The sequence below is a fragment of the Podarcis tiliguerta genome, assembly GCF_965153285.1.
Source record: "Podarcis tiliguerta genome assembly, chromosome: 3".
NCBI classification, from domain to species: domain Eukaryota; kingdom Metazoa; phylum Chordata; class Lepidosauria; order Squamata; family Lacertidae; genus Podarcis; species Podarcis tiliguerta.
In genome coordinates, this window is record NC_139536.1 from 1,448,069 (window position 1) to 1,475,604 (window position 27,536).

General features: G+C 49.3%; 2 protein-coding genes across 2 annotated transcripts in view; one reads left to right on the top strand and one right to left on the bottom strand.

Moving 5' to 3' along the window:
• Positions 1-16,439, top strand: part of CCDC25 (coiled-coil domain containing 25) — a 22,328-nt gene extending 5,889 nt beyond the window's left edge. The window contains exons 4-9 of the mRNA XM_083432790.1: positions 4,658-4,709; positions 5,553-5,628; positions 6,287-6,390; positions 9,147-9,349; positions 11,774-11,819; positions 13,809-16,439. Coding sequence (XP_083288916.1) covers positions 4,658-4,709; positions 5,553-5,628; positions 6,287-6,390; positions 9,147-9,349; positions 11,774-11,819; positions 13,809-13,838 — 511 coding nt within the window. The 3' untranslated portion in view covers positions 13,839-16,439. The remainder of the gene's footprint in view (positions 1-4,657; positions 4,710-5,552; positions 5,629-6,286; positions 6,391-9,146; positions 9,350-11,773; positions 11,820-13,808) is intronic.
• SCARA3 (scavenger receptor class A member 3) overlaps positions 4,029-27,536 on the bottom strand; it is an 83,099-nt gene continuing 59,591 nt past the window's right edge. Inside the window, exon 7 of the transcript XR_014509252.1 lies at positions 4,029-4,104. The gene's annotated coding sequence lies outside the window, so the exon portion shown is untranslated. The remainder of the gene's footprint in view (positions 4,105-27,536) is intronic.

Below are 27,536 nucleotides of genomic sequence, written 5' to 3' on the forward strand. Positions count from 1 at the left end.
TGCGGGCTGGATCAGGCCCAATTACCTTCTGGATCCGGCCCATGGATGGTCCGGGAATCGCCGCGTGGATTGCCAGCGCACACATTCTTTCCCTCCTCCTCCCTCTCTCTCACATGGCGGCGGCGCCTCCTCCCTTCCTCCTCCTGGCTTCTCCCTGCCCTGCCTAGAGGAGGAAGGAGGCTGAGCTTTGTTGGTGCCAGCAGCAGCAGCGCTTGAGCGGCCGCCATTTTAAGCAGCCGCTCTCTGGAGCCCTTTCGTGCGCCGCTCATCGTCCCTCCGCCGCCAGCCCCTGCCGCTTGCCACCGGGGCGCGTGGTGCTCTTGCATCTCTTCCCCCCTTCAAAATATAGTCCGGCCCCCCACAAGGTCTGAGGGACAGTGGACCAGCCCCCTGCTGAAAAAGTTTGCTGAGCCCTGCATAAGGCTATCAGCGACTATTAGCCGGGAGGGCTCTGCTCTGCCCCCACAGTCAGGGGCAGCAATGCTTCAAACACCAGTTGCTGGAATCCACAGGAGGGGAGAGTGATGGAGCGTCTCCACCCCCATCATTCTGCCCTGACACTGAGGTCTAGCTCCAAGGGCCTTCTGGCGGTTCCCTCACTGCGAGAAGTGAGGTTACAGGGAACCAGGCAGAGGGCCTTCTCGGTGGTGGCACCCTCTCTGTGGAACGCCCTCCCATCAGATGTCCAAGAGAAGAACAACGACCAGACTTTGAGAAGACGTCTGAAGGCAGCCCCGTTTAGGGAAGTTTATTATGTTTGATGTTTTATCGTGTTTTTAATAAAATCTGTTGGGAGCCGCCCAGAATGGCTGGGGAAACCCAACTAGATGGACGGGGTATGAATAATAAATTATTATTATTATGGTGCTCTTGTGTTCGGATCCTGCTTGCGGGTTTACCATTGGGGCGTCTGGTCAACCACTGTGAGAACAGGAGGCTGGACTAGAGAGGTCATTGGCCTGATCCAGCAGATCCTCTTCTTTTGTACTTGTCATGGTCATTAGTCTGTGAAATGAATCGCGCTCCTTAGTAAAGCTGACAGCAAAATCACATTTTAGAGCCCTTCCTTCTCTGCATTGTATAAGACTGGAGGTGGGATCCTTTTTTTAAATTTTACTCTAAATGCAAAGAAAAGCTTATCATTCCCCCTCCCCCAGTATATCAGGGGCCAGAACCTTGATTTGATAGTTTCCCACAAAACAGGTGTGAGTTTCTCTCTCTCTCTCTCTCTCTCTCTATATATATATATATGCAGCACTCAATGATTCAAGATTGTCTTGTTCTGTCCCACCCCCCCATCCCAAAAAGTTTCCAGCGATAATTTCCCAACATCCAGTTGCGATGTTTGTTGTCCTGCCAAGTGTTTTGTACTACTGGAGTCTCCTTCCTTATATTTCCCCTTTCATCTGAGTCCAGCTGGCTCCGGGCCTTTCCATGTCTACTTTGCTATCTTTTTGGCAATTTTATTTCTGTAATCCCTTGTTAGCTTTGTAATTTTTATCTGCTGTCTCTTATTACATTTGCTAATGCTGGTGTTTTATTCTGTTAGACTTTAACTAATATATAACTCCACGGTCTCCTGGGATCTGTTTTGACAAAGGCAGTACAGAAATGTTGTAAATTTATGATCTTGTGAGAAGCCACAAAGAACCGTTGTAAAGGACTGGATGTTGACTGATCGGGTTCCTGGCAGACAAAAGCACTTCTGCCTTGGCACAGAAAGTGGTGCCTAGGTTACACCCAAAGGCAGAGAGGATCCAAAGGAGTTAACATGGTAATCTTTTTTCACTTCAGTAGATCCACCAACAGATTTCACACAAGCCATTTTGTATATTAAGCAAGCAAATGCAGCATAAACCACCCCGTGAAGCATTTAATTCATTCTCTCTCTCTCTCTCTCCCCACCATTAACCCCCAAAAGGTTGCTGTGCTTTTTATTTTGGTTTATTTAAAATATGAAGAATGAAATGAGCAGTTAAAGCAATGGCTACAGTGAATAATGTAAGCAATGAGAGTAGTTGACGAGAGAGCAGGTGAGGGCAGAGCTGCTGCGTGTTCCCTTGTGACCTTCCTCTTGTAGATGCTGCCTCTTTGAGCCACAGTGGAGAGGGGCTTGTGGACCAGTCAGCTTCATCCCTCAGTAATAATAATACCGTATTTTTTGCTCCATAAGACACGCTTTTCCCCTCCGAAAAAGTAAGGGGAAATGTGTGTACGTCTTATGGAGCGAATGCAGGCGGGAGGCAGGTGGGAAAAGCCGCACACACCCTCTGCGCGGCTCTTGCGGGCTTTTCCCCGAGGAGGGAGAAGGACAGCCCGTCACTGATGGGCTGTCTTCCCCCCACCTCGTAGAAAAGCCCGCAGGAGCTGCGTACCCTTTAAAGAGTGCGTGGCTCTTGCTGGCGTTTGCGGGAGGTGGGGGAATTCCCCCACCTCATAGAAAAGCCCCCAAGAGCCGCACACACACACACACACACTCCACACACTCTTTAAAGGGAGCGCGGCTCTTGGGGGACCCTTAGCTGCGCGCAGCCTCTCCCAGGCAGGGGATGAAGGCTCCCTTTGCCCGGGAGAGGCCGTGCGCGGCTATCCCATAAGCCAGGGCAGCTGGCTTTTGCTGGCTTTCTTGGCTTCTGGGATTCAGAATATTTTTTTTCCTTGTTTTCCTCTTCCAAAAACTAGGTGCGTCTTATGGTCTGGTGCATCTTATAGAGCGAAAAATACGGTGGTTAAAAAAACCTTTTATTTGTATCCCGCCCTCCCCGGCCGAGACTGGGCTCAGGGCGGCTAACATCAAATATATAACATTGGTGTAAAATCAAACAATAATTAAATTACCTCCTAAAAACAAGTCAGGATCAAATTAAAATCGAATTAGATGGCTTTCTGCAGGATTAGGGTTGGGAACAGTAAATGTTCATCAGGCCCAACGGTTTACGCTGTTCTTATATGGGCCTGTGAGAATACTGGTTCATACTAGTTCTTATACAAAAAGAGAAGGGGAGTCAGGCTGAGCCCTGGCCAAATGCCTGGCGGAACAACTCCGTCATGCAGGCCCTGCAAAAAGATGTCAAATCCCGCAGGGCTCTCATCTCTTGTGCCAGGACGTGACTGAAGGTGTCTGATGTGTCTGGAACGTTTTTAGGGCCCAAGCAATCAATTCTTCCCCTCCACGTCTCGTTGAGCAACAAGGCAGACTACCCAGGTTTGTTGATAATTCTTAGCCATTGGAAGATAGCGTAAACGCAAGCTTCAGACTGGGATGATTCATAGGCTGGCTCTATTCCTTGGAGGGGGAAATGGCTATAGAGGTTTTTGTAAACCTCTCCACCTCCATCGTTCTGCCCGGACACTGAGGTCCAGTGCCAAGGGCCTTCTGGCGGTTCCCTTGCTGTGAGAAGCCAAGTTACAGGGTACCTGGCAGAGGGCCTTCTTGGTAGTGATGCCTGCCCTGTGGAACGCTCTCCACCTCTGGAACGCTCTCCCACTAGATGTCAAAGAGAAAAATAACTACCAAACTTTTAGAAGACATCTGAAGGCAGCCCTGTTTAGGGAAGCTTTTAATGTTTAATAGGTTATTCTATTTTTGTGCTTTTTTGGAAGCTGCCCAGAGTGGCTGGGGAATAAATTATTATTATTATTATTATTATTATTAGTAGTAGTAGTAGTAGTAGTAAAGCAACACTGCACCCTTTGGACAATGCTGGAGAAGGTCCCTGTTTCAGTACCTACTGGCATCTCCAAGTACTGAGCTGGGTAGACCAATGGCCTGCCTCTCTATAAGGCAGCTTCCCATGTTCCTGTCAGCCATCCTGGCCAGGGCTGGTAGGACTTGGGAGTCAGACAACATCATCAGGTTCCTTATCCAGTTCTAAAGAAGAGTTTGGATTTGATATCCCGCCTTTCACTCCCCTTCAGGAGTCTCAAAGTGGCTCACATTCTCCTTTCCCTTCCTCCCCCACAACAAACACTCTGTGAGGTGAGTGGGGCTGAGTGACTTCAGAAAAGTGTGACTGGCCCAAGGTCTAGCTGCAGGTGGAGGAGCGGAGACGCGAACCCGGTTCCCCAGATTACGAGTCCACCGCTCTTAACCACTACATCACACTGGCTCCACATAAGAACCTAAGCAGGGCTTGCTGGATCAGGCCAGTAGCCTGTCCAGCCCAGCATCCTGTTCTCACAGTGGCCGATCAGATGCCCCAATGAGAAACCCCCAAGCCGGATTCCAGCACAAGAGCAACTCTCCCCTCCTGTGGTTTCCAGCAGTTGGAAGCGTTGCAGACCTGACTGCAGAGGCAGAGCTGAGCCATCGAGAGCCCCCTCTTCCTCTGTGTGCGCAGTGTGAAGAAGGCCTCGTCTCATTCATCTCGCATTGCTGGCCTTGGGATCGCTAGAGGGAGCACTCGGCTCAGAGGGAATTGGCGCTGTTTTAGCAGCTGTTTCCTTCAGCCTTTCAATTTCCTCTTCAGGCCATTGCATACTTTTGCAGAGATGTGAGCGTGATAAGCCATAAAAATTCCTTCCCCCGCTATCAAGTATGCATGCTTTGAGATTCTGATGGCCAGGTGGCAGCCAGCCTCTTGCAGCGGTACGGAGGGCAACATTTCTTTAGGGTTGAATCATCTCCTCACTCAGATCTGTGCTGTATTGTGTGCAGGTTCCATGTGGACAAGCTCTCCTCTGCCCATGTCTACCTCCGGCTGCACAAGGTAAACAGCCTTGCTCTGCTTCTTGCCCTCTGTGGTGGTTCTTACTCAGCCAAGTGGTGGGGAGGGAGGGAGGGCCACTTGTCCACTTTGGGGGCTGCAGCCATCGCCCCCTCCTCTCACGGCCTGTTAGCCTCCCCCAAGGTAATGCACCAGCTGCTGAAAACTATCATGTTTAAAAGAGGTCCTCTGACATATTCTTGTAACACTCTGCAGGTTTTGTTGGAGCTGATCAAGGCCATTTTATTATAAAGCCTATAAAATATTCTGCGTAAAAGGGAGAGCCCCTGTGACTGGCTTTCTTCAACATATTGTAGCCTCTGAAAGCTACCGTATTTTTCCATGTATAAGATGCCCCCATGTATAAGATGACCCCTATTTTTGAAGCCCCAAATTAAGAAATAATTAATTGCAACATTCTGTGTATAAGACAACCCCCAATTTTAAACTTTAAAATTTTTTGGGGGAAATATAGTCTTGTACATAGAAAAATACAGTAAACCCACTGATTGTGGTGTATGATTTTGCAGGCTGTGTCAGCTCCATCTACTCTGTACAGTTTTATTCTGTGATTTTCTTAGTCTTTAAAGTGCTGCAAAACTATTCAGGTTGTATCCGATTAAGTTCTACTGAGAGCAGACCCGTTGGAATCTCTGGATTTTGATGGGTCTACTCCGACTAATTTGGTGGTTATCTTTGCGGTAACAGACTAATTGCAATGGCCCTGAGCTGGCAGTTCGGTTGCAGGGACCCCTGGCTCTGTGTGCAGAATCCACTTCCTTCCCAGCATGCCTTTTGCCTGTTCCTCCGCACGAGCTGCTCACTTCCTACCTTGCTTCCTTTCAGGGGCAGACGATGGAGGACATCCCAAAGGAGGTTTTGATAGATTGCGCCCACCTGGTGAAAGCCAACAGCATTCAAGGTAAGGCGTTGCTGTTTTGCAGCATGCCCTGGCCTGGAGAAACCAGCAAGGATTCAGAGAGGAATCATGGGTGGAGAATGAGGCCTTTGGGGGCAGCTGGAGCCGGTTGACGCTGCTCTGATGGCGTGGCTTCTCCCACCTGTCGCCTCGCAAGGGGCAGGCATCACAGAAGCTGCTTAAGATGTCCTCCGTTCCCTCCTTTGCCAGCCCAGTCAAAAACCATCTCTCTGATGGAACATTTCTGTAGAGGTGCCCAGTCCCTTGGGGAACAGCTGCTGACATTGCATTGTTGCCAACCTAAAGGACTCTTATTCTTTATTCTTTTATATTTATTGCATTTCTATCCCACCATTTTCCTCCTAGGAGCTCAGGGTGGTGCGCGTGGCTCTCCCCCTAATTTAATCCCCACAACAACCCTGTAAAGTAGGTTAGGCTCATGAGAGGCAGTGACCGGCCCCCAAGGGTCACCCAGCGAGCCTCATGGCCAAGTGGAAATTCGAACCCTGATCTCTCCCAGGACCTAGTCCAACGCTAACCGCCATACACCATGCTGGCTTACCGAGTCTTGCGAAGAGTTGTTAGGAAATGGGGTTGAAAGGGGGTGTGGGGGAGAGAAGAATCAGCTTGGTGAACAAAACGGCCCCCTTTGTTCTTCCAGGCTGCAAAACGAATAATGTCAGCATTGTGTACACTTCCTGGGCCAACTTAAAGAAGACGGCGGAAATGGACGTGGGGCAGATCGGGTTTCACAACCAGAAGGACGTAAGTGTCTTGCCCCCGCTCCCATCTTCTCAGATACCCACCTCCTGGATCCAGAGCACCGGCCCACCAGGGAAACAGCGGGAGGTTTGCCGCATGGGTAAAGTGAGGAAGGAGTGGGTGGGAGTTCCTGCTGCCGTTCTTCAGGCATCGCAGCACCCTTTGGCTCCTCTCCCACCGAGGTTGCAGTCTGTGCAGTGCGTGGATTGCTGGTGGGGGGGTGGTTTGCAGGGGGGAACTGCGTTTGCTCTGCCAAGCTGTGTGTTATGCAGCAACCATTTATTATTTCATGTGAGAAGCCACAAAGATTAAGTAAGGTTTGAAGCTGACAGAGACTGTATGCCACTCTCCTCTCTCTCTCTCTCTCTCTCTCTCTCTCTCTCTCTCCCTCTTTCTCTGTGTTTGTGTTGTGTGCGCCTGCCTCTATCCACAGTTATTTTTTTTCTCCAAGTTAACAATGAAGATTGTAATTTATTGCAAACACAACTGAACTTTATTAAGAATTTCAACATAACAAATTACCAAAAACATAACCCCAGAGTCGGTCACGACTGGACCTAATGGTCAGGGGTCCCTTTACCTTTACAGAGATGCGCATAGGTGAGGTCAAGTTCTATGTTTGCTGGGCAGACCGGTGAAGCCCCACCTGCATCACCTTTAGTTGGGAGGGGCTGAATCCCCACTGCTTACCACCACCTGTTTATTTTCAGAGGGGGGTGTGCAGGGCTCTTGGAGATGACAGCAGGGATTGAGCTGGGTGCTTTGCATGCTTCACCCTGGAATGTGCTTGTGTGTTGGGCCTTAAGATGCCTCAAGACCCTTTTGGTTCAACCCCCTCCCAAAAAAGACCTTAGAAAATGAGGTTGTGAAAATACGAAGAGCCTGGTGGCCCATCTAGTCCTGGTGGCCCATCTGTTCTCAGACGCCCCCATTGGGACGTCTGCAAGCAGGATTCAAGCACAAGAGCAACTCTTCCCTGCTGAGATTTCCAGCAGCCTCGAACTGCGAAGGCAAAGCATGGCCATCATGGCTAGCAACCGTTGATAGCCGTCTCCTCCATGAATTTGTCTACTCCTCCTTCAAAGCCCGTTGGGAGGAGACTCTGTCCAGAGGTCCCAGGCTGGACCAAATGGGCCAATGCCTTGACTTGTTTACACGGCACCTTGCAAAGTTCATGCTCCTCCCATGTTCAGCATTGTCTTTGCAAAACCAGGGCCTAAAAGCATATCACCTCCAGCCCCACTTTTTTTTAAAATTTTTTTGATATTTTATTAAGGATTTTCTTGTTTTACAGAAGTAAGTGTAATGCCTCGTTGTTGTTTTTTCCATGTAACATTTTTACAAATCCATTTCATTTGTTGAGGCATTAGGGGGAGAAGAAAAGAAAAAAGAAAGAAAAAAGAAAGGGGGGGTGGAGAGAGGGAAGATGGATGGGGGTGGGGTCGGGTGGCGGTGTTTCTATTATGTTTAATGTATGTAGAGTTTGGGGTCAGCGTTGTTTGTGTTGTTCACTTGTGTTCCTTTGGTGGTGAGAGAGGTTGGGGTTGGCCTAGGGTGTGATTGTTTGCTTGTGATTGGCTGTGGTGATCTTTGCTTTCGTGTGTGAGTGAGGTGGGTGGGTGTTTTGGATCAGGTTAGCCATATTGATTTGTATGCTGTTGGTGGATTATTGTCATTGTCTCCATCCCCACTTTTTGTGTGTGAAAAGTTCAGCCTGGAATTGAAAGGAAAGCCACCAGCCAGAGGCAAACCTGTAAAACACAGTCAGTGGCCTATAACTGGGAATGAGAAACCCCGTTTTGTTCTCCTCCTCTTTCCAGGTCCTGAGCTATTCCAGGCAGCTGAACATTTCAGGGGTGCATTTTTTTATTTCAACACTTACATGGGCCTTGTTGATGTGTTTCATCCCTCTCCTCTCCAGTGTGTGAGGCTTCCCCACAGGGTCGCTTGGGCTTGAAGCCCTGGCGATGTGGCCAGGATTGGGGGATAGCAAGGGGAGGTGGGAGTGGCGATGGCCTCCAAGAGGGGATGGATGCGGTCAGCCAGCCAGCCTGGCCTCCTGGGGGTGTGCTTTGGCCATTGCGCAGACTTCCTGTGTTACTCTGGGCGAGTGATGTAATCTCTTGAGCCTGGAAAAAAGAAACCTTTCCAATGACATCAATGACATCGAATCGGATACTGGAGGCCCTGTAGCATGGGATTAATTTTTTAAAAAATGTATTTTTAACCAAATGAAGGCAGGAAGTTGCTGACTTCATGTTTTGAACTAGCGACATGATGGAAGGGCAGAGTAGTGTCTGACAGCTGTTCAAAACAACCTCAGTTCTGAATAATTAGAAGTGGAAGGGTGACAATGGCAACCTTCCGCTTGGTCCTGGCAGGAGCCACAGCAGTATCTGGCCTCATTCCCTCCTTACAGATGCTCAGGAGAGCAGGGCCCTGGGCTTTTCCTCCTGTGTTGACTTCGTGGGGGTGGGAAAGATGAGGTTTATCAGGGATGCTGTGTCTTCCAGTTTGACTGTAACTCAGTTGCCGTTTGTGCTGTCCAGGGTTCCCCCAACTGTGATGGTTTCTTCCTTGCCTGCCTTCCTTGTGCCAGCCTTTCCCAGAAACATGGAATTGTAAGAGTTGGAAGGGACTCAAAGGGTCATCAGGTCCAACCCACTGCAGTGAAGGAATCGCAGCTTTGGCCTCCAGCGATTTTGGGAAGGCGGGAGCAGGTCTCGCGAATGCTGATCACCGTTCTTTTCTGTCCCCAGGTGAAGATTGTCACGGTGGAGAAGAGGGTGAACGAGATCCTGAACCGGCTGGAGAAGACCAAAGTGGAGCGGTTCCCGGACCTGGCTGCCGAGAAGGAATCCCGCGACCGGGAGGAGAGAAACGAGAAGAAAGCCCAGATCCAGGAGATGAAGCGGAAAGAGAAGGAGGAGGTGAAGAAGAAGAAAGAGATGGAAGAGCTCAGGTGAGCGAGGCAATGACCTCCTTTTGGGAAGTCGAGTTGGGCCCGTCCCAGTTGAATGGGGGTGTGGGTGGGTGTAGAAAAAAAAGCAGAAAACCAAGGCAGCCGGCCTGCTTTCCTGAGCAACACAGCCCAGGGCTGGGCACAGATTTGTCTTCCCTTTCTAGATGAATTCACACATAACTTTTAAATAACCGTGACATGATTTAGGACCTGACTCTATGGGCCAGCAATGTGTTGCGCAAGAGGCTCTCCGAGCCTTGAGAGCGATGCCTCTTGGCCTTGCTGCAGACGTAGGCAAGCAACTTTCTGGCAGGGTTTTTTGGGGGGGGCACAACCCCACCCCTGTGACAGTGGTTGGTTCCTTGGCCAGTGTGCCTCTTGCCACCCCTTCCTTGTGGGTCCTGGCCAGTGGCATAAGCGTGCGAGCGCCCCACTAGGGTGCGTTCAAGCAGGCCGGTGTTCGCCCATGAACCCTGCCTCCTTGCTAGGCTTTGGTTGCAGTTCACTGCCTCCTGGGCTCCTTTTCCGTGGCTTGGTCAGGAAACTGGTGTTTGGGCTGCCTGGGTTTGGCCAAGGTCCAGAGGTGACCAAGGGTGTGTGGTTCCCTATGTGCGAAGTTCTGATCCCGGCTTCGGCTGGGGAGGGCGGGATATAAATAAAAAAATATTATTATTATTATTATTATTATTTTAAAAAGTTGGTTGCAGCAGCCCTTTGAGCCTCATGGGGTGATCTGGGGGCCCCTGGACATTTGCAGGTGGGGGGCTGACCTTCTGGGCACCACCGTTCAAGAAGGACACTGACAAACTGGAACGTGTCCAGAGGAGGGCAACCAAAATGGTCAAAGGCCTGGAAACGATGCCTTATGAGGAACGGCTAAGGGAGCTGGGCATGTTTAGCCTGGAGAAGAGGCGGTTAAGGGGTGATATGATAGCCATGTGCAAATATATAAAAGGATGTCACATGGAGGAGGGAGAAAGGTTGTTTTCTGCTGCTCCAGAGAAGCGGACACGGAGCAATGGATCCAAACTACAAGAAAGAAGATTCCACCTAAACATTAGGAAGAACTTCCTGACAGGAAGAGCTGTTCGACAGTGGAATTTGCTGCCAAGGAGTGTGGTGGAGTCTCCTTCTTTGGAGGTCTTTAAGCAGAGGCTTGACAACCATATGTCAGGAGTGCTCTGATGGTGTTTCCTGCTTGGCAGGGGGTTGGACTCGATGGCCCTTGTGGTCTCTTCCAACTCTATGATTCTATGATTCAGTTGTGGGAAAATGGAATTCTTTTGGCTTCCAGCTTTTCCGATCTTGCAAGCTCTTGAAGGAACTATTAGAGCAAGAGGTGGGATGCTGCAGTCTGTGGGCCAAATTAGGCCCAGGAGGGATAATAATCTGGCCCTGTTTCCCCCAAAACCGTGCCCACAACATAGGTGCTGTCATGTGTGGGGCAAGTAAAAACGTGTTTGCAAAGGAGAAATCAGGAGCCTTGAAAACATGGTTGTTCCTCGGCAAGTCATCCTTGCTATAAGCGCCAGTCCGTTGACTGATGCTTAAAGTGAGCCCCTCGGGCCTCGCCTGCTTTCGTATGGGATCCTTGTTTGTGGGCTACGTAGCTTGAGAGGAAGAAGGGATCGATTTGTGAGTGCCCCTCTGCTTCTTTCCTTTTGAAATTGGGTTACCTGATTTCAGGTGATAGGCAGGTGGCTCATAAGAACATCAGGAGAGCCAGTGGCTCATCTGGCCCAGCATCCTGTTCTCCCAGCGGCTGACCAGATTCCCCCAAGCAGGACCCAAGCGCAAGAGCCTTTTCAGCTCCTGTGGCTGCCAGCGACTGGCACTCAGAAGCATCGCTGCCTCCAAGCACTTTGGAAGTGGAGCAGAGCCATCCTGGCTAGTCACAGTGCTGCCAGCCAGATTCTGTTCCCCACCCCTGCATTAGAGACCTACACTGGCTCCCAGGACGTTTCCGAGCACAATTCAAAGTGTTGGTGCTGACCTTTAAAGCCCTAAACGGCCTCGGTCCAGTAGACCTGAAGGAGCGTCTCCACTCCTATCGTTCAGCCCGGACACTGAGGTCCAGCACCGAGGGCCTTCTGGCGGTTCCCTCACTGCGAGAGGCCAAGTTACAGGGAACCAGGCAGAGGGCCTTCTCGGTAGTGGCACCCGCCCTGTGGAACGCCCTCCCACCAGATGTCAAAGCGATAAACAACTACCTGACATTCAGAAGACATCTGAAGGCAGCCCTGTTCAGGGAAGTTTTTAATATGTGACATTTTAGTGTATTTTTCATCTTTGTTGGAAACCCAGCCAGATGGGCGGGGTACAAATAATAAATTATTCTTATTATTAGAGGGCTGTACTTTTTTGCCAGCCAGGTTATCTCTGGCTGAGCAATGTCTGAATGCACTGTTGCCTTTCCTTTTGCAGGAGTTACTCTTCCTTAATGAAAGCGGAGAACATGTCCTCCAACCAGGTATGCCCAGGGTGCTTCTCGCGAGGAGCCTGTTGCCCTAGTGAGCAGCAGGCTGGATGGGCGCAGTGGCAAGCTCCTTCCAGTTCCACCGCTGACGTTAGCCTTTGCTGAGCAAAATCCCTGGGTAGAGAGAGCAAGCTGGGTTGGACTGGATGGCCTTTGAGTGCCCTTCCAGCTTGATGGTTCTACGGTTCATGCGTTCCCCTTGCAGGCTTCCTCAGAGCTAGTAAACTTCAGCTGGGGAAAGTCTGCGCCCTTATGCAAGGGCACTGCCACAGCCTCTCCAGTACCTCTTGGTCAAGCTGGGCAGCAAGAGCCCTGTGAAAAGAGGGGAACTCCCACCACTCCTCTGTTTCTCTGGTGGGACGCGGGTGGCGCTGTGGGTTAAACCACTGAGCCTCTTGGGCTTGCCGATTGAAAGGTTGGCGGTTCAAATCCCCACGACGGGGTGAGCTCCCATTCCTCGGTCCCTGCTCCTGCCAACCTAGCAGTTCGAAAGCACGCCAGTGCAAGTAGATAAATAGGTACCACTGTAGTGGGATGGTAAGGTGTTTCCATCCGCTCTGGTTTCCGTCATGGTGTCCCGTTGTGCCAGAAGTGGTTTAGTCCTGGCCCCATGACACAGAAAGCTGTCTGTGGACAAACGCCGGCTCCCTCAGCCTGAAAGTGAGATGATCGCCACAACCCTGTAATCACTTGGACTGGACTTAACTGTCCAGGGCTCTTTTACCTTTACCTTTTGTTTCTCTCCTTTGGGGTCCTTTCTCACTGTTCATAACTGGGCCTTCTCGGTAGAAGCACCCACCTTACGGAATGCCCTTCCATCAGATATCAAGGAGATAAATAACTTGTACAGTGGTACCTTGATTCCCAAACTTAATCCATTCCAGAAGTCCGTTCTAAAACCAAAGCGGTCTAAAACCGAGGCACGCTTTCCCATTGAAAGTAATGCAAAATGGATTAATCCGTTCCAGACTTTTAAAAACAACTCCTAAAACAGCAATTTAACATTAATTTTACTGTCTAATGAGACCATTGATCCATCAAATGAAAGCATTGTAGGAGAACTCAATTTGGAAATGGAACGGACTCAACAGGAACACATTTTAATTCCGAGGCAAAGTTTTCAAACAGAAATGCCTACTTCCTGGTTTTCAACATACTGTTTCCAACTTGTTCATAAACTAAGCTGTTCTAAAACCAAGGTACCACTGTACAACTTTTAGAAGACATTTGATGGTACCCCTTTTTAGGGGACTTTTTTTAATGTTTGATGTTTTGTTAGACTTTTATATTTGTTGGAAGCTGCCCAGAGTGGCTGGGGCTACCGAGTCCGTTGGGAAGGGTAATAATAATAAAATTATTAGTGTAATAATAATTATTAATATAACTCTAAGCCAATCTTAGCTTGAGAGTGGAGCATAAAGAATACAGGAATGAGAGAAAGTGCAATAGACTGCCTGGTGGCTTCCCCATGCCTCCCTTTTGAAAAAATGCTGAAAGGAGTCTTGCATTTATGCAGTTCCTTTTGTCTCTAGACTTAAAAAGCTGGATGGGCCCAGCAAGAATTTAGCCTCTGGGCTGTGCGCAGGAGGCAGAAAAGGCTTCCCAGCCAGAAAGTGAAAACTCCAAACTCATTTGCCTGTAAGGGTTAGAGTTATGTGACTAGAATGAGGAGGCAGCAAAGACTTAATCCTGTGAAGCTGCCTGTCCCCAGCTGGTTGGCATTGTTTAGCTGTGGAACTCCCTGCCACAGGATGGCCACCAATTTGGAAGACTCCAAAAGAGTATTAGACAAATTCATGCAGGGGGGGGGGGAAGGCTTTTGGTGGCATTTGTGTTTCGGTGATGATCAGGTAGATGTGGACCCAGTGAGGGAGAATTAATTCTGGGATCCAGCCTGAGAGTTGCCCAATCCCTGCAAAGCTCGCCCGCCCGCCCTTAAAACATCCTCTAGAAAGCTCTTTTTCTGTCCTCCCCCTCCCGCAGGACGGCAACGACTCAGATGACTTTATGTAAACCAAGGCACCCTCCTCTTGGACGATGAAGACGGACCTGAGCTCTTCGCTGTCGGTGCCAAAAATAAGCAAGCGAACTTGGGAGTCTCTGTGCCCGTTTCATCATTCTGGCCGGCGTCCGGGAGGAGATGGGCGGCTCCCCTTCCTGGACAGATGCCCTGTGACTGCCACCTTCCAGTTCCAGAGCCGCGAGGAGGCAGGCACCCTTCCAGGGGAACTTGGGGAGGTGCTGGCGGCTGTGGCTTTTCCTGCCCGAAGCCTCCTGGGGAGCAGAATCGGAGTCTGTGACCTGAGTCTTCATTTCACAGTGTTTGGGTTTAGGGTGTTTTTTCCTTAAGTGATGGGTTTGTGGTCCCCTCCTCCCTTTGGTCGAGTGCACCTGTGTCAAGAGTCTGGTTCTCGCTTTAAACACTGTAGGAATCTGCTCAGCACAGCTGCATCGCCCGTGCTGTAAAATGCTTGCCTGGATCTCGAGAGCATCACTCATTTGAGCAGTCATGTAACCGTAGGGATGGGATGGGATGGGACTTCCATTCCAGACCCCACAAAGCTCACTGCCCCTGTTCAAGTAAAACTGGACTTCTGTGTGATCTCTGTGCAGCCCACTGGTGCCCCGAGCAAGGCCAGCTGTGGGATCATCCCAGGGCTCTGGCGGCAGAATTGGACCTCTCCACCCTCGGCTACCAGCACCTGCTTGCTTCTCTTCTGCCTGTTGCCCCAGTAGCAGCAGCTCAGGAAAAGCTCTCTTTTGACTGATCCCTCCATAGCAAACTTCAACCGCTCCTTTTTCACTCTTTTTTTTTTTTTAAGGCTGGTGATGAGATTCTCTCTCAGTGTGCTTTCTTTCTGCAGTTAGGAAATCTGTCTGTCTCCCTGTGTCTCTCCCCCCCCCCCCCCCCGCGTTTTGGCTTTTTCTCTCCTCCATTTCTCCTCCTCGGCGTCTCGTTTGCAAAGCTTGGGGGTTGCAGAGGGTGTCCCTCCGACTAGCAGGGCTCACAGCTGTTTGGTTCGCCTCGGTGGGGAAGGTTGCAAGGTGCATTCCTTGAAATTTCTCAAGCAGGGGCGTCACAGTTCCTCTCTGAAGTCTTCCAAAGCAGCTGCTTTTTAAGACCAGACTGGGGAGCCTCCGATTGTGGGGGTTTAGTTCCCAGTTCCTCCAACAGCGTCAGGACTGCCCTCGTCCCCTCCAGAGGCTCGAAGTTCCTACCACAAGACCTGACTCCAAGCTCCCAGAAAACGCCTTCCACGTTGCCGTGGGGTCAGGACCAACCATGTGCTCCTCCTGCCCCATCGGGGACCTTAAATGAAGAAGCGCCAACCTCAGCCTAGGCCAGCCTTCCCCAACATGATGCCCTCTTGATGTTTTGGATTACGGCTGTAGTCCCGCAGCCACACTAGCTGGAATTGTGTGAGCCAAAAGCTTGGGATGGGGGGGCGTCAGGTTAGGGAGAGTCTGGCCTAGGGCTTCCCCTAACACCTCCATCGTGTCTACAGATCAGCGCTCTGCCTGCCCTCAAGAAAGACTCTAGAGGGTGTTAAGTGTGTCTGTCTGAACCTTCACATGTGTGCAGCAGCCTGCATGGGCGGCTCAGCATTCCCTTCTGTGAGAAATGGGATCTTTGGCGCAGAGTTAACGCACATTGCCTGAATGTGTGCCTGTTTCTGCAACCCTGATGCCTAATAAAAAAAACAACTTGCACACCAAGAGCTATTGGACGAGTGATTGGTTTATTGCAAGGAAGAGGTGTGATTTATAGCGCAAATATAGATGCAGGCGGCAGTCTTAATACTGATGCTGCATTCGCACTCCTAGCCTAAAGGTAACAGATCCCTGAGTTCCAAGAAACAGAAAGTGAGCATAACATTCATAAGAACAGAGCCTGCTGGGCCAGGCCAAAGGGAGCCCAGCATCCTGTTCTCACAGTGGCCAACCAGATGCTTGTGGGAAACCCAAAAGCAGGATCTGACCCCCCCAAAACCCCCTCCTGTCCTGTGGCTTCTAGCTTTTGGGTACCCAGAAGCACCGCTGCCTCTGCCCGTGCTGGCAGAGCGCATCTGTTGTGGCTAAGAGCCATCGATAGCCCTCTTCTCCCTTAATCTGTCTAATCTCTTTCCATTACAGTGGTACCTCGGGTTAAGAACTTAATTTGTTCTGGAGGTCCGTTCTTAACCTGAAACTGTTCTTAACCCGAAGCACCACTTTAGCTAATGGGGCCTCTCGCTGCCGCCGCGCGATTTCTGTTCTCGTCCTGAAGCAGAGTTCTTAACCCGAGGTACTATTTCTGGGTTAGCGGAGTCTGTAACCTGAAGCGTATGTAACCCGAGGTACCACTGTTACTTCATGTTATTATGTATATGAAACAGGGAGAACAATTACAGCAACAGACGAACATTAAAGGATGAAAAACACAACAATAAAATAGGCGCAGAAAATGAGTCCGGTTGCACATGGGTTGAAGTTACAAAGCCCAAGTAAAAACTTTCGACTTTTATCAGATCACAAGAGTATTGTTCCGGATTTGCCGGCCTGTTGTGCAATGGTTGTCTTGAAAATGATGGTTTCACTTTATATGTCATATAAAGGAATTCCAGATCACATAAATACGAGTGTGGACATTCTCAAATTATGCATGGCTTACTTCATTATAGCTCTTCTTAGGGTAGTGATAAAGCGGGATATCAAATCCAAACTCCTCCTCCTCCTTCCTCTTCCCCTTCCCCTTCTCCTTCTTCCTCTTCTCCTTCTCCTTCTTCCTCTTCCCCTTCTTCCTTTTCCCCTTCTCCCTCTTCTCCTTCCCCTTCTCCCTCTTCTCCTTCCCCTTCTCCCTCTCCTTCCCCTTCCCCTTCTCCCTCTTCTCCTTCCCCTTCTCCCTCTTCTCCTTCCCCTTCTCCCTCTTCTCCTTCCCCTTCTCCCTCTTCTCCTTCCCCTTCTCCCTCTTCTTCCCCTTCTCCCTCTTCTTCCCCTTCTCCCTCTTCTCCTTCCCCTTCTCCCTCTTCTCCTCCTCCTCCTCCCCCCCCCCTCAGAAGCAGCAGAGAACAAGCTTGCTCCATCTTCCATGGGGCAGCCCTTTCGAATCACACCACCTCTCAGCTTCTGTTTCCCCAGGCGGAACATCCCCAACTCCCTCAATCGTTCCTTGCAAGGCTTGGTTTCCAGGCCGCCACCCTGGCTGTCCTCCTCTGTGCTCCTTCCAGCTTGTCAATATCCTCCTAAAATTGGGGTGCCCAGAACTTTGATGCAGTTTTCCAGGTATTCCTCTGAACGAGAGGCCTTTGTTCTCTCCCACAGCCAATAAACGGCTGGATAAAAGTGTCTCCTCAAGGTGGCAGTGGTGGTGAATGTGGCAGTGGGCATTAGCTCACATTTGGAGCCTTGCACTCCTCTCAGTTCTATACCTAGAGATGGGTGGTGGCCTGAGACAGTGCTCACTTATTATTACTATCATTTGCATTTATTATTGTTATTTTCTTTTGTAAGCAAAATTTACTGGAGTGCAAATAGTCAACAGTAATATTTATTGGAATCATGCATTTCAAATATGCACACAGTTCCTGTGTTTTCTTTACAAACTATTCAAGGAAGTTAATGGTCTCTTACTCAAAACCAAGCAAACGCCACTGGTGCCAATTATTGAGATCTTACATGGCTGCATCACTGAATCAAATTGAGAAAGGGATAATTTTGAGGAATCTATTCCTTATTATCAACACATTGGCCCTATTCAGTGATGTTCCCACCATGCAATTAGCAATCATGCCAGAGGAATAAATATAAATATAAATGCATATCATTTGCATTTATATCCCAACTTATTTTCCAAGGAACTCCAAGTCATGGTCAGGGGTCGGCAACCCAAGGCCCATGGGCCACAAGCAGCCCGTGGGGGTTGTTTAACCGGCCCGTGGACCCCCACCACCCGCTTGGGGACCCGCCCCCCCCAACTCATAGAATCATAGAATCATAAGAGTTGGAAGAGACCACAAGGGCCATCAAGTCCAACCCCCTGCCAAGCAGGAAACACCATCAGAGCACTCCTGACATATGGTTGTCAAGCCTCTGCTTAAAGACCTCCAAAGAAGGAGACTCCACCACACTCCTTGGCAGCAAATTCCACTGTCAAACAGCTCTTACTGTCAGGAAGTTCTTCCTAATGTTTAGGTGGAATCTTCTTTCTTGTAGTTGGATCCATTGCTCCATGTCCGCTTCTCTGGAGCAGCAGAAAACAACCTTTCTCCCTCCTCTATGTGACATCCTTTTATATATTTGAACATGGCTATCAGATCACCCCTTAACCTCCTCTTCTCCAGGCTAAACATGCCCAGCTCCCTTAGCCGTTCCTTAACTCGGTCGGTTCCCGTGCGCTGCGCTAAACCGGCGCAGAGCAGAGTGGGGACTGCCTTCCATGACACTGGCCGGCTTCAGCCAATGGGAAGCTGTGCACACTGGAAGGAGCACCAGAAATAGCGTTTGCACCTGTGTGCATGCACACTCTCTGGCCCACCATGGCGTCTGCGCGACTGAACCAGCCCAAGCCACAAAAACTTTGCCGACTCCTAGTCCTGGTTCTCCCCCTCCTCACTGAATCCTCACGACAACCCTGTGAGGTTGGTGAGGCTGAGAGGCCGCGGCCGGCTGCCAATGTCACCTTGTGAGCATCATGACGGAGTGGGAATTCGAACCGTGGTCTCTGTTGTAAGTAAAAATATGCCCTTTTCCCTTATGGGGTATCCAAGAGCCCATATAGAGTCCTTACATAGGTTCCCTATTGGTAGGAGAAAATAACAGAGGCCAACCAGAGAATATTGAGAAGCAAAGCAGCTAGTAAGCTTGATCTTTATTGATCTGTTGCAACAGGGTACTCCCCTCACACGCAGGAGAGGAAGAGGACCCCCAAAATTGCTGTGCCAGGGCTTATAAAGACTTTTGAAATTCCCATTCTCTAGATCAAGACCACCCCCAGAAACATTATGCATACATCACAGAAGGGGTGTAACCTAAGACCACCCCTCAGATACATCCCACCTACATCAGAAATTTAAATGTTGTTTTTCTCCTTTCACAGTTTATCTCCTGTCTGGCAAGTTGCTTGATTGGATTGCCTGGGGTGCCAGGCCATTCTTTTGTAGTGGTAAAATACTTATTTCCTGGGCCAGGTCACAGGCTCACACCTTATTCAAACAGACATATCTTGTGAGGAAAGAGACAATGGGGAGGCTTTTCCAGTTTAACCTTGCAGAGAAAGGATTTGGTCAGTTTAGGAATCAAAATGGTTCCAGGTTGGTCTTCCTGTGTTGATCTAATTATGTGCAGTTATGAACATTGCCATATATCTAATACCATAAAATTAACATCTCCCAGGTCCCACTCTGATGCCATCACCACGACTCCACCCTGGAGCTCCTACCTGTTGCACAGAGTGGACCTAAGGGAACCCAGTAGCTCAGGAGGCATGTACAGAGCGCCAGCCCCACATAGGTGGAGCTCTTGGTAAACTCTTGGATCCGTATCCTTTGATTCACGGTGTGTGCTTTGCAAGACGAGGAAGGGTTTGTTTTTCCACGAGCTCCTAGCAGTTTAAGGGAAGCTGTTTGCATAACTTGCAAAAACACACACAGGCCACAACATTTGAGGCTCTTCAGTGCACAAATAAAATAAATTGCACAACGTGAATCACACATAATTGGGGCTGCATCACTTCAAACAAAGCTCTTGTTTTGCTCTGTTTTGTTTTCTTAGACCTAGAGATGCGGTAAGCCAGGCTCGGCTGCTTCTTTAAAAAATGAAATAATCCAGATTTCCCCGTCCTGTTGCCACAAGGAAGCTCAAAACATTTAAAGGCAATAAACTCAGCCGTGGCTACTGCTGCAAAGTCAGCGGGAGACAGAGACACCATGTATAAGCCCACAGACGTAAACCCGAGTTCACAATCAGGGCCGTGTCATGCAGCAAAGGGAAACCATGCTGCGGGAAATCATCTGGGCTAATGAAATGTTTGTCAAGCTACATCTATCTTTAATAACTTAGAAAAAGGCCAGATTTGTGTACTTCTCTTGCAGTAAACTGATCAGACTCTTCCCCGCCCCCTAATAATTTTGCTGTTACTGAATCTGTTCAATAATAATAATTTCGAGGCAGCAACGGCCACCAACCCGGATGGCTTTAAGATAGCATCAGGCAACTTCAGGGAAGATATGGCTATTGATGGCTAGGCAATGCTTCTGAGCACCTGTTGCACTCAGGTAAGGAGAGTGCCTCTGGTTGCATCCTGCTTGCTACTGTTGTAAACAAAAATCTGCCCTTTTCCCCTTATGGGGTATCCAAGAGCCCATATAGAGTCCTTACGTAGGTTCCCTATTGGTAGGAAAAAATAACAGAGGCCAATCAGAGAATATTGAGAAGCAAAGCAGCTAGTAAGCCTGATCTTTATTGATCTGTTGCAACAGGGTGCTCCCCTCACATGCAGGAAAGGAGGAGGACCCAGAACCCAGGTGTGTCTGCCCTTATATAGACATTTTAAATTCCCTGCCCTGGAGCTCAAGACCACCCCTCCATACACCATACCCACATCACAGAAGGGGTGTAACCCAAGACCACTCCCCAGATACATCATACCTACATCACAGAAAGGGCTACAGCAGAAATCTGAGTGCTTTGTTTACCTCCTGTCTGGCAGGTTATCTGTTGATGCTTACTTGATTGGATTGCCTGGGGAGCCTGGCCAGTCTTTTGTAATGATAAATACTTAGTTCCTGAGCCAGGTCACAGGCTCACACCCTATTCATATCCGAAATGTGCCCTTAAGACAGGATTTGTGAAGGAAAAGACAATGGGGAGGTTTTTCCATTTTCCTTTGACCCTGCAGAGAAAACATTTGCTCAGTTTGGGCATCAAAAATGGTTTCGGGTCGGTCTTCCTGTGCTGATCTATGAATGTGCTTCCTGTGTATGTGCTTGGTTGGTACACTTATGAACATTTAACACATATCTAAGACCTCAAAATTCCTATCATGCTACTTTCGGACAGGCGCCTGGTCAGCCGCTGCAAGAACAAAATGCCGGACTAGAGGGGCCGCTGGCCTGATCCACCAGTCTTCTTACCTTTTTAAGGAACAAACGGAACACAAGCACACCTTTGATGCAGCAGACAAATCACCAGGTCCCTGCTGGCCTTGTGAAGCCACTGTCTCCAACGGCCCAAGGTTGTGCAGAGACTCCAGTCCTCTCTGCTTTGTTTCCTTCCCCCAGTTCAGAGCTTGCAGGATGCTGTCCCTGCCTGGAGCAGTTTTTGTTTTCCAGACTGGCTGGCAAGTGCCCACCAGCCAGCTGCCCAGAGAAGACACTGCTGGGTGGGGACTTCCTCGCCTTCTCCTCTTGCTTGTTCTGGAGGCATCTGCAGAACATCGTGAGTCTTTCCTGCTGCTGGTCTCATGATGCCTCCTGGCTCGCTCAGAGGCTTCCTGCCCAGCCGGCGTGGGAGGCCTCCGTCAGTCCTTGGCTGGGCCTCCTCATAATAACCTCAGGACCTCAAAAGGGCCTCCTGGATCAGGCCCAATGATCCGTCTCCTAACCGTGGCCAACCAGGTGCCTGCGAGGCTCGGAAAGGCAGGATGCTGGTCTGAAGACTGCCCTGCCCTTGCAGAGACTGCTGTGCAGATGTCCTGTATATGATACGATCATCTTTATTGTCATTGTCCCAGAACAACGAAACTGAAAAATAAAATAAAATCTACATAAGACATTCAAAACCAACAAGCCTGCTATCCCAGCTATCCCACCCTAAGGTTATCCCCCTAAAAACTCTGATACCCCACTTTAAAAATGCAATTTACTCCCATAGAGACTCCTTAAAGTAAAGGGACCCCTGACCATTAGGTCCAGTCGTGGCCAACTCTGGGGTTGTGGCGCTCATCTCGCTTTATTGGCCAAAGGAGCCGGCCTACAGCTTCCAGGTCATGTGGCCAGAATGACTAAGCCGCTTCTGGCGAACCAGAGCAGCGCACGGAAACACCATTTACCTTCCCGCTGGAGCGGTACCTATTTATCTACTTGCACTTTTGACATGCTTTCAAACTGCTAGGTTGGCAGGAGCAGGGACTGAGCAATGGGAGCTCACCCTGTCGCGGGGATTCGAACCGCCGACCTTCTGATCGGCAAATCCTAGGCTCTGTGGTTTAACCCACAGCGCCACCCACGTCCTTACACTGCGTTTAAAACCAAAATTGCATTTGGATAGAAACTGTTTCTCAGGCGGCTAGTCCTAGTCTTTATAACCCTGGACCTTCTTCCAGAAGGCAGAAGCTGAAAGAGATCATTTCCAGGGTGCGCACTATCCTGCGCTATCTCTGCCGCTTTCTTATGGCACCTGGAAGCATAGATTTGATCCAAGGTGGGAAGAGTGCACCCAATTATTCTCTCCGCGGTCTTTACAACCCTGGACAGTGTTGTTTTTCCCCTGGCCGTGCAGCTCCCAAACCACACACACAGACCATAAGTTAATACACTCTCAACAGTGCAATGGTAAAATGCCATCAACAGGTCCTTTGGGAGATTGTTTTTCCGGAGGATTCTCAGAAAATATAACTTATGCTGTGCTCTCTTCATCAGATCTTTGCTGTTTTCTGCCCAGGCTAGGTCATCTCTCAACTCCATTCCCAGAAATCGAAACACCGAGACCTGTTCCACACACTTCCCCTCAACAATGAGTGACGGAATATTCAATTTACATTTCCTAAAGTCCACATACTATTTATTTTATTGCATTTTGGCTACACCTTTCCTCTAAGGAACTCAAGGAGCTATATAAAACTCCTCCTACTCCTCACCACAACCCTGTGAGGTAGATTAGGCTGAGATATGAGGTTGGATGGCCATCTGCCATGGATGCTTTAGTTGAGATTCCTGCATTGCAGGGGGTTGGACTAGATGACCTCTGGGGATCCCTTCCCACTTTACAGTTCTATGATTCTATGAAAAAGGCAGCATGATCTGTCCCGGTTCCCCACCCCATACTCTCTTCTTCAGGGCCAAGTGAGGTTACTCTGCCTCATGTCTTGGACCCAAATGCATCGGTTCATGGCCTTTCCTTCCTTCCTTCTTCATCCCCTCGGATGGCTGAGTCAGCATCTGGGCTCCGTCCAGCCCTAGCTGCAGCCTTCATCGCCTCCTGACTGGTCTGAGCCGGCTGCAGGAGCAAGACCCACACAGCGGCTCTGGGATGGTGTGTGCCAATCTGAAATGAATCACAGAATCACAGAACAGTGGAGCAGGTTTAATAATAATAATAATAATAATAATAATAATAATAATAATAATATATTCCCCAGCCACTCTGGGTGTCTCCCAACAGAATATTAATAAGAATAATAATAATAATAATAATAATAATAATAATAATATCTTTATTGTCATTGCCCCCTTCGGGGACAACGAAATTACTTGGCTGCTCCATAAAAACACTAATTAAACAATATAGTAAAATACAGCAAGGGAGATTAGATGACTTTCAAAGTCCGGGCTTCCCATTCAGGGCTGAGATCGCTCTGGAGAAGAAGCTGTTCTTAAGACGGCTCGTTCTTGTCTTCTTAAAAACACCAAACATTAAAAACTTCCCAAAACAGGGCTGCCTTCAGATGTTTTCTAAAAGTCAGATACAGTGGTAGCTCTGGTTGCGAACAGGATCCATTCTGGAGGCCCGTTCGCAACCTGAAAAGAATGCAACCCGCGTCTGCACATGTGTGGGTCGCGATTCGCTGCTTCTGCACATGCACGTGACGTCATTTTGTGTGTCTGCGCACGCAGCGAAACTCGGAAGTAACCCTTTCCAGTATTCCAGGTTGCTGCGGGACACAACCTGAAAATGCACAACCTGAAGCAAACGTAACGAGGTATGACTGTAGTTGTTTATTTCCTTGACATCTGATGGGAGGGTGTTCCATGGGGCGGGTGCCACCACCAAGAAGGCCCTCTGCCTGGTTCCCTGTAACCTCACTTCTCGCAATGAGGAAACCACCAGAAGGTCCTCAGCGCTGGACCTCAGTGTCTGGGCAGAACGATGGGGGTGGAGATGCTCCTTCAGATATACTGGCCGTTTAGGGCTTTCAAGGTCAGCACCAACACTTTGAATTGTGCTCGGAAACGTACTGGGAGCCAATGTAGGTCTTTCAAGACCAGTGTTATGTGGTCTCTGTGGCCGCTCCCAGTCCCCAGTCTGGCTGCCACATTCTGGATTAGTTGCAGTTTCCGGGTCACCTTCAAAGGTAGCCCCACATAGAGCGCATTGCAGTAGTCCAAGCCAAGCGGGAGATAACTAGAACATGCACCACAGTCTGTGGCCAGGGAGAGTCTCATCCTGCGCACCAGATGGAGCTGGTAGACAGCCACCCTGGACACAGAATTGACCTGTGCCTCCAGCTGCTAGGATAGCAATGGCTGGAAAATCCTTACACTTACAATATAGCGAGGGCAAAAAAAAGGGCAAGACCTCCATCTAAATTCAGGTGTGAATGTGTGAATTGAGCCTATTTATTAAACCTACGACAGCCTCCTCCGCTGCGTCTTGATTCTCTGCCACAGCCCTGCAGAGATCGGAGGTGGCGTCCAACCAAAGTCCAGCATACAATTGGAGATTACCACTGAACAAATACAGACATACAATGCAACCAAAATAAATAAACCACAGGTATGTGAATGTGTCGAAGGTAGCAAAGCGGAACCATTCACGGCATAAGCATAATGGTAAAAAACAATACAAGGTTGCAAAACACGGACCCTCGTTACACCTTCCACTTTCATATGTCCTGTGTTGTTTACCAATGAACTGGAACAAACGTCAGTCCGCAAAATACCTGACTGATGTTGTGATAGGAATTTTGAGGTCTTAGATATGTGTTAAATGTTCATAAGTGTACCAACCAAGCACGTACATAGATCAGCACAGGAACACCGACCTGGAACCATTTTGATTCCCAAACTGAGCAAATGATTTCTCTGCAAGGTCAAAGTGGGAAACCTCCCCATTGTCTTTTCCTTCACAAATCCTGTCTTAAGGACACATTTAGGATATGAATAGGGTGTGAGCCTGTGACCTGGCTCAGGAACTAAGTATTTGTCATTACAAAAGACTGGCCAGGCTCCCCGAGGTATCCAATCAAGTGAGCGTTAACAGGTAACCTGTCAGACGAGATAAACAACGCACTCAGCTTTCTGCTGTAGACCGCCTTTTCTGTGATATATGTATGATGTATGGAGGGGTGGTCTTAAGCTCCAGGGCAGGGAATTTAAAATGTCTATATAAGACCTTGTGTGCCATTGTTTGGGGTTCCTCCTCCTTTCTCCTGCATGTGAGGGGAGCACCCTGTTGCAATAAAGATCAGGCTTCCTAGCTGCTTTGCTTCTCAATATTCTCTGGTTGGCCTCTGTTATTTTCTCCTACTGACCGGGAACCTACACAAGGACTCTGTACAGGCTCTTGAGTAAGGCAGTGGTGTCCAAACTTTTTTCAAAGAGGGCCAGATTTGACGAAGTGAAGGGCCGTGAGGGCCGACCGAAGGGCCAACCAAAGTTGAGCTTTCTTTTAGGGTTGAAGCTGTTGAGCTTTGGAACAGGTTTTTCTTATAACAAGGTTGACTGTGCCTAAAATCTCTCCCAAACTGTGTGCTGGCCGTTCTAGCTGCAGTAAGCAGGTGTGCTGTGAACTCTTCACGAAAACCCCTGGAGGGACAAAAGGTTCCCATCCCAGGGTCAGAGAACGGCAGGTGATGCCCAGCCCTCCTTCAGCCAACTCAAACTTTGCATCGCTGGCTCAGCGGGAGGGAGGGGTGTCCGAGGGCAGCGGCCTTTTCGGGTTTACATTCGCTCCAGCCTTGCCGGCCAAGGTCAACATTTCCCCAGCTGTTGGGGCCGCTGGCAGGCCTGGTTCTGATGACCAAGTAACTTTTCCACAAGAGGCGCTTTTGCCAGGCTCCCGAAAACACAAGGAGCCTTTCAGCAAAGGTGGAGGAGGCCGAGAGAAAAGGTTAAGTGGATCTGGAGGGTTCAGGGATAAGGCAGAGCAAGAGGCGAGAGGGTAGGGCTGCCATAAGACTTGGGATTTCCCGGGGTGTCCTGGTTTTTACTTTTTGAAATACAGCAAGCCTACAAGAGGGTGGCCATGGGAGAAGCGGGTCTAGGCCCCTAAACTTGTTTCTGAGGCTGGAGCTGAAGTCCTGGAACCGTGCTGTGCAGTAACCTTGGGCCTCTCTGAGCATGTGCAGAGTTTGTTTCTAATCCCACTGAAAAACAAGTGGAATAGGTGTGTTACCGGAAAAATCCGAGGGCTCCCTTGGACAAAAAGTAAAGACACCAACCAGAGTAAATTGGAGCAAATCAGCAGCCTGTAGGCTTGGCCTTTATTGTACTGTTGCAACAGGGTGTTCCCCTCACTCGCAGGAGAGAGGAAAGACACAGAAAATGGTGTGCAAGACCTTATAAAAACTTTTGAAATTCCCCTCCTCTAGGTCAAGCCCACCCCCAGAAACATCATGCATACATTACAGAAAGGAGGGGTTGAGGGAGGAGTTGTGGTGGTAACCTGAGTGTCCTGTCACCTGGCTGGTTCCCTTCTCCCCCTCCCCATGAGTCATTCTCTGAAGACAAAAGGTAGTCGCAGTTTCCTGCCCCCTGAGAGAAGATCTGATCATTGTCCTTTGCTGAATCCACTCCCATATGCAAGTTCTTTGTGATCTTGATTGTCTTCTGTCTGGGATCATCAGGGTTGGCATAGCAACTGGGCAGGGCTCCTGTGGATGTGCTGCTATGCTCAAGGGATTATGGCTGCCCTGTATCAAACCTTCCCCATTTTGTAGTCCTTCCTTCATGGAGTAAATAAAAGTGGAACAGTGCAAATCCGATGTATGGTTGATTTTCTATGAATTTATAACAGAAGTGTAGCGTATGTAGTGTGTGAGTATGAGTGTGTGTGAAGTTTGTACAAACTGAATGATTGGGGGGGGGGGGTTCCTGCTACAGGTGACCTCAGAAGATGGTGGACGCTCCTTCATAAGGACATAAGAAGAGCCTGCAAGTGGGTTCCTGCATCTAGAACTGGGTTGCTCTCCAGAGCAGCTGCCAATGACTGGCTGAGGCTGATGCATCCAAAACACCTGGAGGGCTTTCCATGGGGAAAGTCTGATCTACAGCAACTCAGAGGAGGAAAACAAGGAGATCGCCCACTCCATCAGCTGGCCTGGAGCTGGGAGACATAGCTGTCAACCTTCCCCTTTTTTGCAGGAAATTCCTTTATTCCAGCGCCATTTTCCGCTGCTTCCCGCTGCTATCCCGGGTTGTTAGATATCCCATAGACTGTCCCCGGGACAGCTGAGGCTGCTGATCCCTTATTTTTGAGGTTGCTGATCCCTTATTTTCAAATCTGAAAGTTGACAGCTATGCTGGGAGGTGACGCTGAGGAGTTCAGCGCTCCAGCCCAGAGCCTTCAACAGCCACCATCTTTGGCCTGCTGTCAGATGATGCCGCCTGTCTGATTTGTCATAGAATCACAGAATCTTAGAATTGGAAGTGTTGTAAACAAAGATCTGCCCCTTTTCCCCCTTATGGGGTATCCAAGAGCCCATATAGAGTCCTTACGTAGGTTCCCTATTGGGAGGAGAGAATAACAGAGGCCAGCCAGAGAATATGGAGAAGCAAAGCAGCTTGTAAGCTGATA